Source organism: Podarcis filfolensis (genome assembly GCF_964270895.1).
Source record: "Podarcis filfolensis genome assembly, chromosome: 8".
NCBI lineage: Eukaryota > Metazoa > Chordata > Lepidosauria > Squamata > Lacertidae > Podarcis > Podarcis filfolensis.
In genome coordinates this window covers 29167093-29183049 of record NC_139611.1, presented here as the reverse complement: position 1 = coordinate 29183049, position 15957 = coordinate 29167093, and the positions used below count along the sequence as shown (strand labels likewise).

General features: G+C 42.3%; 1 protein-coding gene across 5 annotated transcripts in view; it reads right to left on the bottom strand.

Annotated features, from left to right (window-relative positions):
* Positions 1-15957, bottom strand: part of SLC7A9 (solute carrier family 7 member 9) — a 43840-nt gene that overhangs the window by 20072 nt on the left and 7811 nt on the right. For 2 of the 5 annotated variants that reach the window (XM_083629093.1, XM_083629096.1), the window contains 9 exons: positions 15446-15571; positions 14752-14851; positions 13368-13412; positions 12046-12169; positions 11718-11821; positions 10474-10570; positions 9609-9758; positions 8040-8214; positions 5127-6931 (listed from right to left, as the gene is read on the bottom strand). The exons of 2 other annotated variants lie outside the window; for them this stretch is intronic. In XM_083629093.1, coding sequence (XP_083485219.1) covers positions 6867-6931; positions 8040-8214; positions 9609-9758; positions 10474-10570; positions 11718-11821; positions 12046-12169; positions 13368-13412; positions 14752-14851; positions 15446-15571 — 986 coding nt within the window. In that variant the 3' untranslated portion in view covers positions 5127-6866. Of the gene's footprint in view, positions 1-5126; positions 6932-8039; positions 8215-9608; positions 9759-10473; positions 10571-11717; positions 11822-12045; positions 12170-13367; positions 13413-14751; positions 14852-15445; positions 15572-15957 lie in introns of those variants that run through there. One more of the 5 variants, XM_083629095.1, reaches the window with a different exon arrangement.

Sequence of the window (15957 nt, the reverse complement as noted above, 5' to 3'; positions counted from 1 at the left end):
GTGGGGACAGTCTCTGTGAGTCCTTGTGGGTCCTTGAAGTACATAGTGTATTTCAATAAAACATTACCAAGGTTAGGCTGCTCTGGGCTTTCTAGGCTATCGCTACAAGCACCTGAAGATGGGCCATAGTGTTGGCACCATCTAAATCTGCAGAGCTGCTGAGAGCACCCCTATATCAAGCAGGTATAGTTCAGCCTTCAAAATATGAAGGCCTGAGTGCTGATAGCTGGTTCTCTGGAGGCATGCAGAAGGACTCTAGAAAGCAGTGGGTTAAGCAGTGGGTTTGTTTGTTTTTTTAAAAACAAAGTGTTTGTTCTTTTTTTCAATCCTTTTCATAAGCTACTGGTCTCTTATACCCATTCTCAGTTATTTGATTTAACTTCTCCTCTTTCACAAGGGGAGGAGTTGTGAGCGGGACTTGCTCCCCGTGCTTCGCAGGGGGGCGTGGTTGGGCCCCCTGCGTCACAGGGAGTCCCGTGCCACGCCCTCAGCTGGCCAATCCGGCTAGCTGGGGGCGTGGTTTGCCACATTTAAGTGGCCCTGGCCCCGATCTCGCTTACTTACCACATGCTGTTTGTGGGTCCTTTGCTATGTTCTAGTTTCGTTAATTTTGAAGTCCCTAAAAGCCTTCGCTGCAACGCTGCGACAGTGACTTTCATGCCAGGGATTGCTTGGTTTTCCTCGGCACACTGCTCACCAGCACAGGAATTTATTTCAACTTAACCCCTCTGGGTTCTGGCACTTGGAGCAAAGAAGGTTTCTGTGGGAAGGTTTACTTTAGCAGAGTTAAACAATCCCCTTTATAAGTTTATGCAGCGGTCAGCTTGTTGCTTACTCATCTGAGTTCTACTAAAAAAGATGCCTTCCTAGTTAAAAATCCCTTTGAATCCCTATTAAAGAACATACACACAAATCTGATTCATGTTAATATACAACTATTTTACTCTAAGATTCATACAGGTTTACAAAACTGTACCTGAAGGCAGGCTTAGGTTACATAACAAGCAAATTAACTATACCAGAGGGAAGTTGGTCCTGAGGTGACTGCAACTGAGCAGTTATCTTTCAAAACTACCAGCAACTGACAAACTGGTTGTCACAGCAACCGGTTAGAACATGGAGGCCGTTAGTCCTCTGTCGGAATGTTGCACTTGACTGCACCTTTACATCCCCCCATTTCTATGTTTGCAGCCGCTGCGAGGGGGAGTTTCACAGATGGGCTTGTGCAGGCAGGGCTTTGGAGCGCTCCTGGAGACCCCTTCAAATCTGATTTCCCTTTCCTCTGCCATTTCCCTAAACCTCGTTCCCTCCTGTCACCTCCCTCATTGCCCTAAACTGTTTGTGTGCTGTGCTCCTTCCTGACAAGAGTGAGAGCTGCGTTCCTTAGCTTTCTTCAGTCCAGCTTCCCCCTCTGCTCTGAGTGCTTGTACCCTGCCTCTTATCTTTGCCCTTAAACTGTGGTGTTTTGCTCCTTCTTGACTGAAGTTGGGCTGTGTTCCTTAGGTTTTCCAGCCCACCTTCCTCCCCTGCTCTGAGCAGCTTCCTCCCTTGCCCTGAGTTGCTTATGGGTTTGTTTTTTCGTTTGTTGTTGTTTACTCTGTACGGTTTCCACCTTCCTTCCTTCCTTCCTTCCTTCCTTCCTTCCTTCCTTCCTTCCTTCCTTCCTTCCACTGAGCCACATGTACATTGTTCCTTTCTACCTGAATTCATCTATTGGGCTCGGCTTGCCCAGTGTGTGTTGGTTCTTTGTGCGTTCTCAGTTTCCTTCCTTTCTCAAAGCAGCAGGTGCCTTGCTCCTTATTTCTTGATTTTTTTTCTGTTGGCCTTGACTTGTCCCAGCGGGTGTTTGCTTCCCTTCAGTTGGTGCGCGTTTTATTAAATGGTGGGGGTGTCTGCTAAAGGGCAGGTGCCTGGCTCAGTCAGCTTCCCCACCTTCCATTCTAGACAGCGAAATCAATTGCTTTCATTTACTCTATCCTGCAGGGGCAGCGTGCGTTTTAAATAGGCTCAGGGCTGGGGATCAGCTGCCCTGAGTTGCTTATGGGTTTGTTTTTTCGTTTGTTGTTGTTTACTCTGTACGGTTTCCACCTTCCTTCCTTCCTTCCTTCCTTCCTGGCGCTAAAGCCTCTTAGCTTTTTATGGTACATAAGGGGGTAATTTTGCTGGGGTTTTTTTGTTTTCTTTTGTTTTTTTGCTGAGGTTCCTTGACTATTCTGGTATCGGCAGTAGGTCGATTCAGATTTCCTGAGTTACTCTCGGGTGTGTTGGGGCTGCAGTTTGTCTGTGCTTCCTCTGGTGAACAGTGTGTTGCTGCCGGCAGCCATTTTGAGCACACCACGTGGCCAAGCTTTCCCAGCGACTATTTGGGACGGGATACGTGGCCTCTGTTTTTCTTGTTGCCATGTTCCTTTGGGCACGTGCTTCCACACACCCCTGTGCTACATGAAAAACTCTTTTGATTGTAACTAACATTATATTATATTAGTGTGTGTCCTTTTCTCGGTAGTTCTTATCTTTATTTAACCTTAATTCAATGAAGAAGAAGAAGAAGAAGAAGAAGAAATAATAATAATACTGTGTATATGTGTGTGTGTGTGTGTGTGTGTGTGTGTGTGTGTACCCTTTACCTAATTTTGGGGGGGGGGGCTTTGGCTCAAGTTTGTGCATTGCCTTCCCGTGTTGGGCTTAGTTCACTGTGGCTTCACCTTTTCATTCCCCCCCCCCCGCCCTCTTTTTCAGCATGGCTCTGTGGGCTGTGGTATCAGGCAGGGCTTAGGTGGCTGCCATTTTGGCCAGCCATGTGACCTTGAGCTGCCATTTAGAACACAAAATACACATTGCTGTTCCCCTCTAGGCTTAGGTTCCTCCTGCAAGATTCCCCTTGGTATCTTGTTAGCCACAGTAAAATATAAAGTGCTGGACCAGATGGACCACTGACCTGGTCCACAAGGGTGTTCTAATGTTTTTAAGCTATGCTGTTTCTCTCTACCTACTCTCTGCAGGGGTACCTCAGGTTATGAATTTAATTTGTTCCAGAGGTCCGTTCTTAACCTGAAACTGTTCTTAACCTGAAATACGCTTTTGCTAATGGGGCCCCCCGCTGCCATTGCGCCGCTGGCGCGCTATTTCCATTTTCATCCTGAGGTAAAGTTCTCAACACGAGGTACTACCGGGTTAGCGGAGTTTGTAACCCAAGGTGTTTGTAACCCGAGGTACCACTGTATTTGTAAATTGTAACAGAAACATCATAATTCTCTGGTGATATTTATCCACAAAGGAAAGCCTGATACATGCTGCTTCTGAAACTGGGTGATCAGATTCATACAGATATTTAGACAAAAGGAGTTGAGAGTAGAAACAGTCTGAGAAGCACCATTCAAGTTCAGTGTAACTTGGATTTCTTAGCCATTACAACCCTCAGAATATTTTCCCTCGTGCTACCTTGGAACCTTTTCCTTCAGAATTTTTCCTGCAGCTTTATGATCCATTGTAAAGCAAAGCAGTTATGTACAGTGGTGATTATTGACTACAAAGGACATTATAACAGAATGGATGCTGGCAGATTGAAACTGTTTTTGGCAATAGAGTAATGTGCTTCTATGAAGCAATGAATTTCTGAGTTAGGTTACACTTGGATATGTTGCACTAAGAACCATTTATTTAGGAAAGTGAATTGTGATCATTCAGCGTGTTAACATTTAGATGAGGGTTCTGTAGTAGGTAGGAAAATGGAGAATAGGTTTTAATCCTTTCCAGCAACCTGTTTAAAATGACAATGTGCAAGCCAAAACCAAGCACTGCCTCTGCTTGTAACGGTCACATAAAGCATTGTGTTTTTTCCCCTCTCTGGCATCCATTGTTACCAAGTGTTTGGTGTGATGTCAGGTCCATGGTGTATTGCTAGAGACAGGTGTTCAGCCTAGCATAATATTTAGTTCTGATCTTAATTTCTTTAAGAAAATGTAGCCATCAAAGCCAGTTTAATACTGGTGATATACTAAATGTACCCTTTGTCAGCTGTATCATAAGGTATAAAACTAAGATGCTGTTTTCAGAATATGAGAACTAACTTGAAAGGTTAAAGTACTTGATTAGAAAACTATTTCTAGTTCTTTGATCATTTGGTCAGTTTGTTTCGTGTGGAATTGTTTCGTCCAACACAGCTGATGCATTACATCTAATTTTTCCTGATCTAATATGATAGATAATAAAAGTTAAATCATATTATAGCTCTCCCTTGAACATCAATATTCAAAATGGTTAGTTAACTAGACACTTTGTTCAACTTCTCTGTCTCTGCACATTATTATGTTGGCACAAAGAGCTGAGGGTATGTGTAGGAAGAATTAGAGATGGCCTTAGAATCAAAGGGTATATCTGGATCCAGGAGCTGTGAGGGGCAGGCAGAGCCACTTAATCAGTAGAACTAAAAATTATCATAAAGTACTGCTACAATAAATACAGCTTTCCCTACCTGTTCGCATAGCAGTATAACAACAAAAAGTAAAGTGAAGGAATCCCAAATGACTGTCTGATGTCAGATGCACAGGCATAATTATATATGATAGTCCCTTTGATATACTTATTATTAAATTTATATGCTGCCCTTCATCTGAAGATCACAAGGCAGTAGGCTTAACAAAATAATTACCCTGTTGACAGTATTGGATAAATAGTAGCTTTTAAGATGCTATAGTCTATATCCTCCAATGAGGAGCAGCATTCTGTCACTGAATTGACAGTCTCTCTGGAAGCTGCAGATATTAGTTGCAATGGTTCTAACATGCCCTCTGATGCCTGCATCCTAATGTCTAAATGCCCCTAATTTTTCCAGTTACTGTATATATACCCACTCCACATTGTCAAATGTTTAACAGTACAGTGCAACAACAGTTTACTCTATAAAATAAATATGGCAGTAATTGTTGAGCTTTCAGTGTTTCACATGTTTGACCCAAATGAAGTTATATCATATGTATATCATATATGCAATTAGATCAGAAGTATTTGGCTCAAAGTTGGATGTTGTGATAAACCCTTCTTAAGGCCATAATCCTATGAATAGTTATGGAAAAAGTTATTTATGCCTGTTAGAAAAGCAATAAAGAACACTCTTAAAACCAGCCTTTACATCTTTGGAGTTTTTAGAAACTATTTATTAATTAAATAGAAAATATGATAAAAATATACCAAAGGCATTTGCAACAAGTCACAAAATAGTAATGCTGGAACTTTGACTTTTCAGAGTGCACAAGGAATCTAGAGAAGGCCAGAGGAAGGTAGGGAAAGAACATCTAGTGTTCCGTTTACCAGCAGTTCATCCCATGTTTGCAGCAGTATGAAATGCTACATCTTTGGTTTTCCTGCAAATCTTTCACAAAAGTAATTTTGAAAAGCAACAAACATGTCTGTTCCAAGATCACCACCTGCTCAGTATATGAGTCCTGACTTTGACCCCTTTGAGATTATTTCCACTGTCTCTGTAATGAGACACAGCATGGAAAACCTAGCTTGCACATCCCAAACCAACATATTGTGGAACCCTGACCCCAAACCAATGGTAAGAGGAATGGTGGTAGCCAGATCAAAGATGTAGCTTCTTGGATCCAGCCTACACAACCACAGCCCATTTTGACTTTTACTAACTTCCCAAGAGGTAGATGTGATATTCTGTAATAAATCTGCTTGTATTTATTTAATTAAAATATATGTAACCCACTCTAGTCAAGGATTTCAGAGTGGGTACAACAATTAAAACAGCAAATCCAACTGCACAGGAGAAAGTGGATAAACAATAAAACATGGGTGACAGTTATTACAAATTAAACCTGAGTAAATAAACAGGTTTTAGTCTGGCACCCAAATTGAAATCTCTCTAGTGGCAACTTTGTTTTAGAGGGGAAGACATTTTGCAAGTAGGGAAATTGGTGTGGCAAAAGTTCTTTTTATGGATGTTGTGATAAATCCATTAAAGCTTTAAGGTGCTACAAGTCTCCTTGCTGTCTTTCCTTTGGAATTAGATAAAAAAAAAGTTGATTAAGCTTCTGTCTTTGCATGCACTCCTCAAAAGATGCAGCTGTGCAGGATACTGAGGTAGAAACATGACAGCAGCAAACCAAGCTGAGGCTCCCTGGGTGCCAAAACACACTTCCTATGGGCAACCAAGGATCTGCCCTTAAGCCTCATGCTGGACAGACTCTACGCTTCTAATACACAAACCATTTTGCCTGCAAAAATCTGCTCCAATGTTGAGATATTTCCCATCATCTGCTCATGTTTCATTGTGTCAAGGCAGAAGCATACTTTGAGAAGCTTCAGCCTATTCCAGTGTATTACGTTACTTGTCTTGACCTCTTCAACCTCAGGAGTCAATATCATACAGATTACGTCTAGATCACATGTCTTTCTCCCTCCCATATGTTCTCCGTTCTCCTGTCATTTCATTTGGGTTTCTACCCTTTATAAATCTGTAAGACATTTAATATAAGAGATTTCATCTTTGCGCTTCCATGTTTGTTTGCTGGTAGATGGCACTGTAATACTATATGTTCTGTCCTTTCGGCTTGCTGAGAAAATGATGTGGAAATTCCATACATGAAATAAAGTCCATGGCCTACAAATCCTCAGGTCTTTCCCCCCCATTCAGATATTTTCTCAAGATGTTGAAAATCCCTGAATACAATGTGTTACAAAAATGAATGCATTTTACAGGGGAAAAGAACAGAACAGTGTCTTTTTCAGGACACTTATTGTCTCACAAATGTCCCCTATCCTCAGCATTGAGACCTATAGTTGTGGACATGGTGTATCATACCTGATGAACCATTTCCAGGATCTAGCCTTTTTAAGGATGGAAAAATTCAATGTTATTCAGGAACATCTTCTGGTGGAACTACTTCCATAAGCATCTGAAGGTGCATAGTGATGGGCTCTGAAACACAGAAGTTGTTGAGATCAGAAGCCTTTAGAAATGGCAATTGCACGGTTAGTACCATTTCTTTTCCTAGATCATTTCCCCTTTTGCACTTAACCACTTAGAAGCCTCTGTGTTGATTCCACAAGCCAGATTATGCGCTTTACTTTTCCTATAGCCAAATAAACATGGGTCTTGAGAATATTCCAGAAATTACAGTTTCAAAACCAGTGCTTTATTGTGATGCCTTCCATTTCTTAAGTGTACCAGGTGGTGTGTGCAATGCTGAGCACATCACATCAACTGAAAACCAATCTAAGCATCTTGTTATTTCTGGAAACATCAAGAGGTCTATTCAAAATCAGTATACACGGTCTTATACTATTGGTGCTATCAGGGTAGGGTAGCATTCTGTTCTACTGGAACTCTGGTTCAATTGATTTATATTTACATGTTTATTTTTAACTTTGCAAACTATGGGCTGATTTTGGATAACCGCTTGAACATGATGAAATTATAAGTGGTCATTTGTTGGCATGGCAACTGGCAAAGTGAGGGCATCTCGGACCACATTTCAAATGGTTTCCAGGACATAATGAGCTGTAACCTTTGCTAAGTGTCAGAGTCCACTCAAAAGACCAGTTGCCACAATCAAAAGGATGTATTTCCTGTGTATGTCAAACTACCATCAAGTTTCAATCTTTAAAGAAAAGATGGCTAGTGGTTAGGAAGAAGCAGGCACAGGAATGTCTGAAACTCTTTAAAATATAGGGAGGCTTAAAAATTGTCTACCCTGAAGGAAGGGGGGAAATTCCAATTGTAATGTTTTTGTAACTGGAAACACTAGCAACCATTTGCCTGCAAAGGGCAAGTGGCCAGTGCGCAGAAGCATGCATTGTGTATGTAATCTCTAGCCACTCAAGTGATCTGAGGAGACCACATACCCCATTCCCGGCTCTATGAGCCTGCTCTATTCACATAATTTCCTCTTTATTGTATCTCATGCACCCCAACTGTTCCTCTTTAAGAAGCTCTTTCCCTTTGAATCAGAGTTAAAGAGCCACACCCAGATTATTTCATCACAAACACCTCTTCCCCCTGGTATGGAAACCAACCATATACTCACTTGAGATTTTTTGAGCCCAGCTGAATTTGAAGTGGATGAAAAGTACATAAAAGATAAGTCCACTGATAATAAACAGAACACAATACAGATATGGCAGCTCGGGTGCAGTGATGATGGGTGCCAGGACCAGCACAATGGAAACCAAAAGCACAAGGATGGGGATGATAAGAGGGACCTGCAAGACAGAGCGGGGGGGGGGGGTGTGGGAATGTAATTGTGTGTGTTGAGGAATCCCAGGTTGGAACGACCTAGCAAGGCCAAGTAATATTCTGGCTCAAGAGTCTAATGCCCTCCATTTTAGCAACTTGGCTGTTGCATCAGGAACAGCATACAAATGTTACTTGCTAGGCCAAGAGAGGATCTGGTGGTTTTGGCAAGTCTTGCCACAGTCCAGGCATTCCACATCTTAATTGGCTTCTGCATGATACCCAAGTCATCCTAGGCTGTTTGGGGCCTAGGGATTTTTAAAAATGCTGATTATCATGGGCGCACACAGGGCCTATTTAAAGGACAGCTGTATTTCAGTTTTCATAAAGTTTGGGGAAGTGTGAATTGGGCGCTATTTATTTATTGGATGTATTCGGCGCTTGCTACAAATATGTCTCAAAGTAAGTTAGAGTTATGAAAACATACATGATACAAAATTTAAAACACACCCAAAAGATAATTGACAAAAAGTACCCATCTTGCAATCACATAAAAAGGACAAATCCTATCCCATCCTACTAAACAGTGAACACAAGGATTGGATATCACCATATCCTTACACTCCAGTTAAGAGCCAAATGCCTGGGGAAAGGAACATCTTTGCCAAAGTGCCTAAAAGTTGACAATGATGGTGCCAGGTGCATCTCTCTCTAAAAAGAGCATTCCACAATGGGGGAACACCACTGAAAAGGCCTGTTCTCATGTTGCTGTTTATTGAAGGGGGCGCACAAAGAAGGCCCTCAGATGATTAGGTATTAAGTACAGTGGTGCCTCGCAAGACGAAATTAATTCGTTCCGCGAGTCTTTTCGTCTTGCGAGGTTTTTCGTCTTGCGAAGCACGGTCAGTCGCAACTGCACCTCTTCAAGCGGTTTTAAGAAAAAGGAAACAAACTCGCAAGACGTTTTCGTCTTGCGAAGCAAGCCCATAGGGAAAATCGTCTTGCGAAGCAACTCAAAAAACGAAAAACTCTTTCGTCTTGCGAGTTTTTCGTCTTCCGAGGCATTCGTCTTGCGAGGTACCACTGTATTGAAGTATTGATGTCACGGGCAGTGTAAGACTTTATATGTCAAGAGCAGCACTTTGAATTGGGCCAGGGAGCTAACACATCCTATGCACTTGAACCAGGATCAGACCGCCTACTCCCAGTCAATTCTGGCCCCTGAATTCTGCACTAAGTGCAGTTTCTGAATGCTATTCAAAACGGCACTACATAGAGTGCATTGCAATAATCTAATCTAGAGGCAGCTCACATGTTAACCTAATTTCTCCCCCAACTCCAGCAGTAACAAAAGGAGCAACACAAGAGGAACTGCCAAACCATCCTGAACACTGATAAGAATATCTTCTGGTGGGCTACTTACACGGATAGGCCTTTCAAGATCTTTTCTTGTAAACCGCATGACAATGAGTCCCAGCACAGTTAGACCATAGAATATCCAAACTGCAAAGCTAAAGTAGTTGATGAGGGTGTTGATGTCTCCGGGAATTATATAAATAATAGCTACTGCACCCTGAAAGCAGAAGAAATGCATTATGGAGAAGGCATTTTTTAAAAAACCTGCAAATTTCAGTGTTGGGTTTAGAGGCCTTTTAATGGCCAATACTAATTGTGGCTATGATAACTCTGTTGGAAAACTAATTCAGACATGCTTGCTTAGTCTCTCCAGTGACTTTAAATTTGCAGCCCTACTGCATGGTTGCTTCATTATAATACAAGGCCTCCACTTGCATACAGAACCTTTTGCATACAGATAGGAAAGCCGAGTGCAATCACAGAGCTTTCAAAAGAGTTTTAATTACAGCGCCAGATTGCTGAGATGTGTTTGTTTTTATTTAAAGATTTAAGATCTTATTTCAAAAGCAGGAGATGAAGTGGAGGGGGCGTTATAGAGGTGTATGCAATTGCATTTTCCTCCCTCGCAGTATTACAATCCCGGGCCAGCCAATGAAGCTGAATGTTGAGAGACGCAGACAAAAGGAAGGGCTTGTTTACACAGCACATAATTAAAGTGTGGAATTTGACCTCACGGGAGTTGTGATGTCTGCCAACTTGGACAGGTTGGATATTAGACAAATTAATGGAGGATAAAAGCATCATTGACTACTAGTCGTGACGGCTATGCCCTGCTTCCAATAACAGAGAACAATGCTGGACTAGACAGGCCTTTGGTCAGATCCAGCAGGGGTCTTATGATGCTCTTCTGACACTTCAGAAATCATACTTACGTAAAAGATGATAGCAGGTGCCGGAGTTAAGCGCTTAATGCTGATGTAAGAGAGCACCTTTAACATGTGTCCTTCACGACCAGCTACGTAAGCAAGCCTGAGAAGGTAAATCATTCTCATTAGAGAAGCCATTGTGATGAGCTGACCAAGAGCAAAGGATGACAAGACTTCTGTGCTTTTCATATTTTTGGTGAGCATTGCAGAATCTGTGTTTACCATGTCATGCAGTAATACGGGCCTATGGAGAGTGTATGAGGAACTACCGTATTTTTTTGCTCTATAAGACTCACTTTTTCCCTCCTAAAAAGTAAGGGGAAATGTGTGTGCGTCTTATGGAGCGAATGCAGGCTGCGCAGCTATCCCAGAAGCCAGAACAGCAAGAGGGATTGCTGCTTTCGCTGCGCAGAGCTCCCTCTTGCTGTTCTGGCTTCTGAGATTCAGAATATTTTTTTTCTTGTTTTCCTCCTCCAAAAACTAGGTGCGTCTTGTGGTCTGGTGCGTCTTATAGAGCAAAAAATACAGTAGTTGCAAAAGCTGTGGTTTGAGAAAAAACAAGATCCTGATTAAGTCCAATGTTAAAAGCATAAAAATCTGGGGAATGGAATGAGATCAGCACAACTGCCACATGCACTGTGAATAACAGGGTATGGGATTTTCCCCATCTGACATATATAGTACATCACTACTGTGCTTCCAATAAATGTGAGTGAATGTGCAGGTGTGATGTTAAATTTAAGCTGCTTTCCCCTTCTATACCACCTTTCCTTGCACCACCTTCCAGCAACTCAGCAAAGTTTAGTAGCTTGGAAATGTCAATGTGCCCCTGTCTCCCGAGTGCCCCCAGGTTACTTTTAATGAGAGGATGGTGCAGACATGGGACCCATTCAGAATGACTGTGAAGTACTCCTTCACACAATGTATCACTAACACATTGAATTATTTATTCATATAATGCTAGGGCAGCTTCCACCATGAGTTACTTGAAAATGATGGGATTAATTCAGAGGAAAACGAAAAATTCAGAGGCACTGTGCTTCTAATTAGCAGATGATTGGGGCAGCTGTCTGCAATATGACCTGCTTTTAAGTGTCACCTAGGCATTTGCCTGTTGGCAACTGTGATGCTCTTAACTCCAGGTACATATAAGTGCAGAGGTCTTACAATCTGGACTCAGGGCTGGGGGCACATAAATCAACTTTAACCTAGGGCAAACTAGAATTCCACATCAGAAAGTTTTGTTTTACCTGCCAGCAGTAAAGCAAGTCCCATTGGCTGCCCCGATGGTAGAAAAAGCCACAAAGAGGGGGACTATCCAGGAAGCGGGATAAAGAACCCTGTCTCCAAATGTCTGCGATGGAAGGAATTGAAATAAAGCACATCTTTAACACCTAGAGGTCAACAAACTGGACACGTGATGATACAGCAGTAATTAAAGTTACTTAATAAAAAGCTTGCACAACTTTTTAGAGAAGCAAATTTTCCCTTGTGTAACTTAAACCACTTCCACTCTTGTTTTGCCATTTGTGAATTGTACAGAAGTGAAAAGCAACACATTTTCCCACTTGGACTCACCACAGCAACAGCTGGAGACTGCAGAAGTTCTGTTGATGTCATAACCGTGAAATAGGATATATTGATCAGAACATAACAAACTGTGACCAGAGGGATTCCAATAACAATAGAGAGTGGTAGATTTCTAGATAATATAAAGAGATATGCTATCAGTTACACACCCAAGCTTTTACACAATTAAAGATAAGTTGATTTACCATATAGGTTTCTGTATAAATTTGCATCGGAACAATTCTAAAGGGGGGGGTTGTCAAATTTTAAATAATGAGCATTGTCTCTTATTTGAGTGACAATAACACATCTTCTAAGACGACATCTGCCACCCTATGGTCCTGATTAACACCTCCACCCCACCCAACTTCCAGCAATGATATTTGCATTGAGAACATAAGAACGCAAGATGAGTGGGCACACAAGCAGAACCAGAGGAGGAGCTTCCTTCCCAATGCAAATAGCAGCTTGGGTGGGAGGGTCAGCAGGACAAAGCAGTTGGGGAGGGAGGAGGGTTAAGGGGGAAGCACCAGCCCCCGCCCCGCCCCCATGGATGCTGGTCATTAACATTATAGGATATATGTATATTAATTGAATCTGTACATTTGAACATCACATCTAGTTTGGCTTTAAACAGATGTGTATTTAGACTCTTAATTTCACTCAGTTGTTGGTGGATGCAGGGCCAGCTCTACCACTAGGTAGTGAGGCAACTGCCTTGGGTGGCAGATGCCGGTGGCCAGAGGCAATTCCTCCTGTGTTCCCAGGCATTTCCCTCCTGATGGAGGATAGAGCTGGGTGTGCCACACAGCCTCTCCCATCTAAACTAGCTTTCTGCCCTTGGGTGGTTCTGAAGGGCACTGTCAGACTAAAACAGCCAATCTAGTCAGCTTCCACAGGTGGAAACCATCTTGTCCTTTGCCTCAGGCAACAAAATGACTTGGAACAGATATACCGTACTTTTCTGTATGTAAGACTAGAGTTTTTTCACTTTGAAATAAGGTTACAAATCTGGGGGCATTTTACACATGGATAGTGCATATGCCCATTTTCTAAATTTGGGGTCCCCAAAAGTAGGGGGCGTCTTATACATGGGGGCATCTTATACACGGAAAAATACGGTATTTCCTCCTGACTGTGTAGATGTAGTTCACTAACGCAGGCCTGGTTTCAGAAAACAACTTATTGGATTTTGTAGTTGCTTTGTGAAACTTTTTGCACACTGCCTAAGGAGGGCTGAATGGCGGGTTAGAAATCTTTGTTTCAATGGAACTGTGAGGGAGGAGGAAAAAGAAATGGTGTTTTATCAGCTGATGCAGCATTTTCCTTACCTATAAGGATCTTTAAGTTCCTCTGTGATATAATTAAGTTGATTCCTGGAAGGGGGAGAGGGGGGAGAAGTACCAAAACGTTACTTTGCATCCTGCACATTCTCAGGAGAAAACCCTCTTGAACCTAGTCAAATTTAATTTCCAAATAAAAGTTATGAGATGTAATTCTTGATGTTAATACATATTTTTTTTCTGAAATTATAATTCCCTTTCAACCAACACCAACATCTTTATGAGACATTTCACAGAGCCAAGTAGAAAATGTCCTATTTTGATTTATGTTCTGCATTTTGCACAGAAGCAAGTGCCCAATATGGCTTTCAACAGTAATAGCAAGTACCAAAAAACAATCAGGAATGACCGTTCCCCACATCAAATGGGGAGCACCTTTTGAGTGGTTGTGCGCAGCACCCCAGATCCCACTGCGGCTCCCAGTAATACGGGCTGGCTTCGCCCTCCCCAGGCTGGATGCCTGGAGGTCTCCGCCTACCTCAGCCAATCGCCCAATCCTACCTGGGGAGGCGTTGCCAGGGGATCAGCCAGGTAGGGGGAGGGACCACCCTGCCCACACAACAGAAGGTGAACCTTGCCTGCGAATAAACAATCAGGCTATATGCACCTGTTCTGTACAAAAATAATCCTTTGCACATTAAAACATACATTAGATCAGTCTTTGGCAGCCTGATGCCCTGCATATGGCTATCCTGGACAAAACGGAAAGCTTCTCAATTAGGTTTCTCTGTGACATGCTGTTTTCTATGTGCAGGGGTCTATTCTGAGGACTGAGTATGAAGGAGCTACCATCTGCCATCTGAAATACTACAGCCCAGACACAGCCTTACCACTTCAGGAAAAAAATATGCCCTTAACAAATATGAGTCCTTCCTCCTTTTATAATACCTGGCATCCATTCACCTCCCATATGAGAAGCAACCATCAACACAACACACACACCCCCCAACCTATGGAAACATCTGGAGAGACCTACCGGATTAGAGATTTTATTGTGCCTATGAACTGGCTCCAAGTAGTGCTTCTAACCTTAAGATGCTGTTAACTCCTTTTTCAAACAACCTAAGACTAGCTGATATTGTTGGTGCCTTCAAAAGCCATCTCAGCTATTGGCCATCACTGCATCATGTGGTAGCAAGTTCCACTTGGTCTACTTAGCTCTCCCCCCAAAAAGTGGGTGGGCTCTGTCTCCTTTCATGCCTACCAGGAAGTCACCATAACTTTAGAATAAGTATTCCCCACCCTACACTATTTCCAGGTGTGATTCTTCAGCAAGACTTCAGGTGCCAATGCTTCCATGTTTGTTAAAGTGCAGTAAAGACAGATCAAAATAAGGCATGAACGGCTAATGACAGTCATAAAATTACATTACCATCCATCATAGGCCCAGAGTCCATTATAAAATGCAAGACTAATGGTACCCACAGAAAGCGGGGGACCATCAAACGAATTGTTGAAGTTCTTTGTATTTCCTGGGGGAGGGAAAGTGAAACATATAATATCTTGCATCTGAGGAACTTGGCTCAGAGTCCGTGAAAACTCCCACCCACCCCGATAAATCTGTTTGCCTAAGATGCCACTGGACCCTTTGTGGTTTTGATATCATATCCTCCAGATTCATTCCTCAGAGGAAAATAAGAGGGACATTGATCGCTCACCACCCAACTGACCTTCCTCGACCCCTTCCCCATTTTTGTGGTCCACCACCACTTCACCAGGGGCACCTGCCCATAGATTATTTTATGCTAGATGTTCAAACATATTGAAACGGAATGTGACTTTTTAGAAACTTGAGACTTATCTTTAATGAATGTCATAAACAGCTTTTAATTTATTTACAAGGAAGGTGATATTAAAAATATCAATATACAGTTTCCCACCCCACCCCCCAAAAAAGAAAGCAAAAACAAAACAAAGCAGTTGTATCAATCCCAGTCAACTGCTGCAGATACATGATAGATAGATAGATGATAGATAGATGATAGATGATAGATAGATAGATAGATAGATAGATAGATAGATAGATAGATGATAGATACTGCAACTAAGACTCCAACATAACATACCTTGGGCTAGAAGAACAATCCCACTTACAATGATAATTATGACAATCACCATTTTAGCCGCAGCGAAAAAGTTCTGTACGTAGCTCGCCCACTTCACACTCAGGGCATTCACCAGAGTAATTGTAACTAAGAGAAAGGAAAGGGTGGAAGGTTCACGAGAAATGTCACCTTAACGAATAAGCTTCTGTACCCCTGGAATCTGCCTTCCCAGTTCATTTTCCTGCCACTCAGAGTAGCCAATAATGGGCTAGATGGACCAATAATCTGACCAGCTGCGTTTCACTCATCATCATGTGCACTCTTTACAGGTAAGGTAAAGGTAAAGGAACCCTGGATGGTTAAGTCCAGTCAAAGGCAACTATGGGGAGCAGCACTCATTTCACTTTCAGGCTGAGAGAGTCAGTGTTTGTCCAGAGACAGCTTTTCCAGGTCATGTGGCCAGCATGACTAAACCGCTTCTGGTGCAACGGGACACCTTGATGGAAACCAGAGTGCACAGAAACGCCATTTAC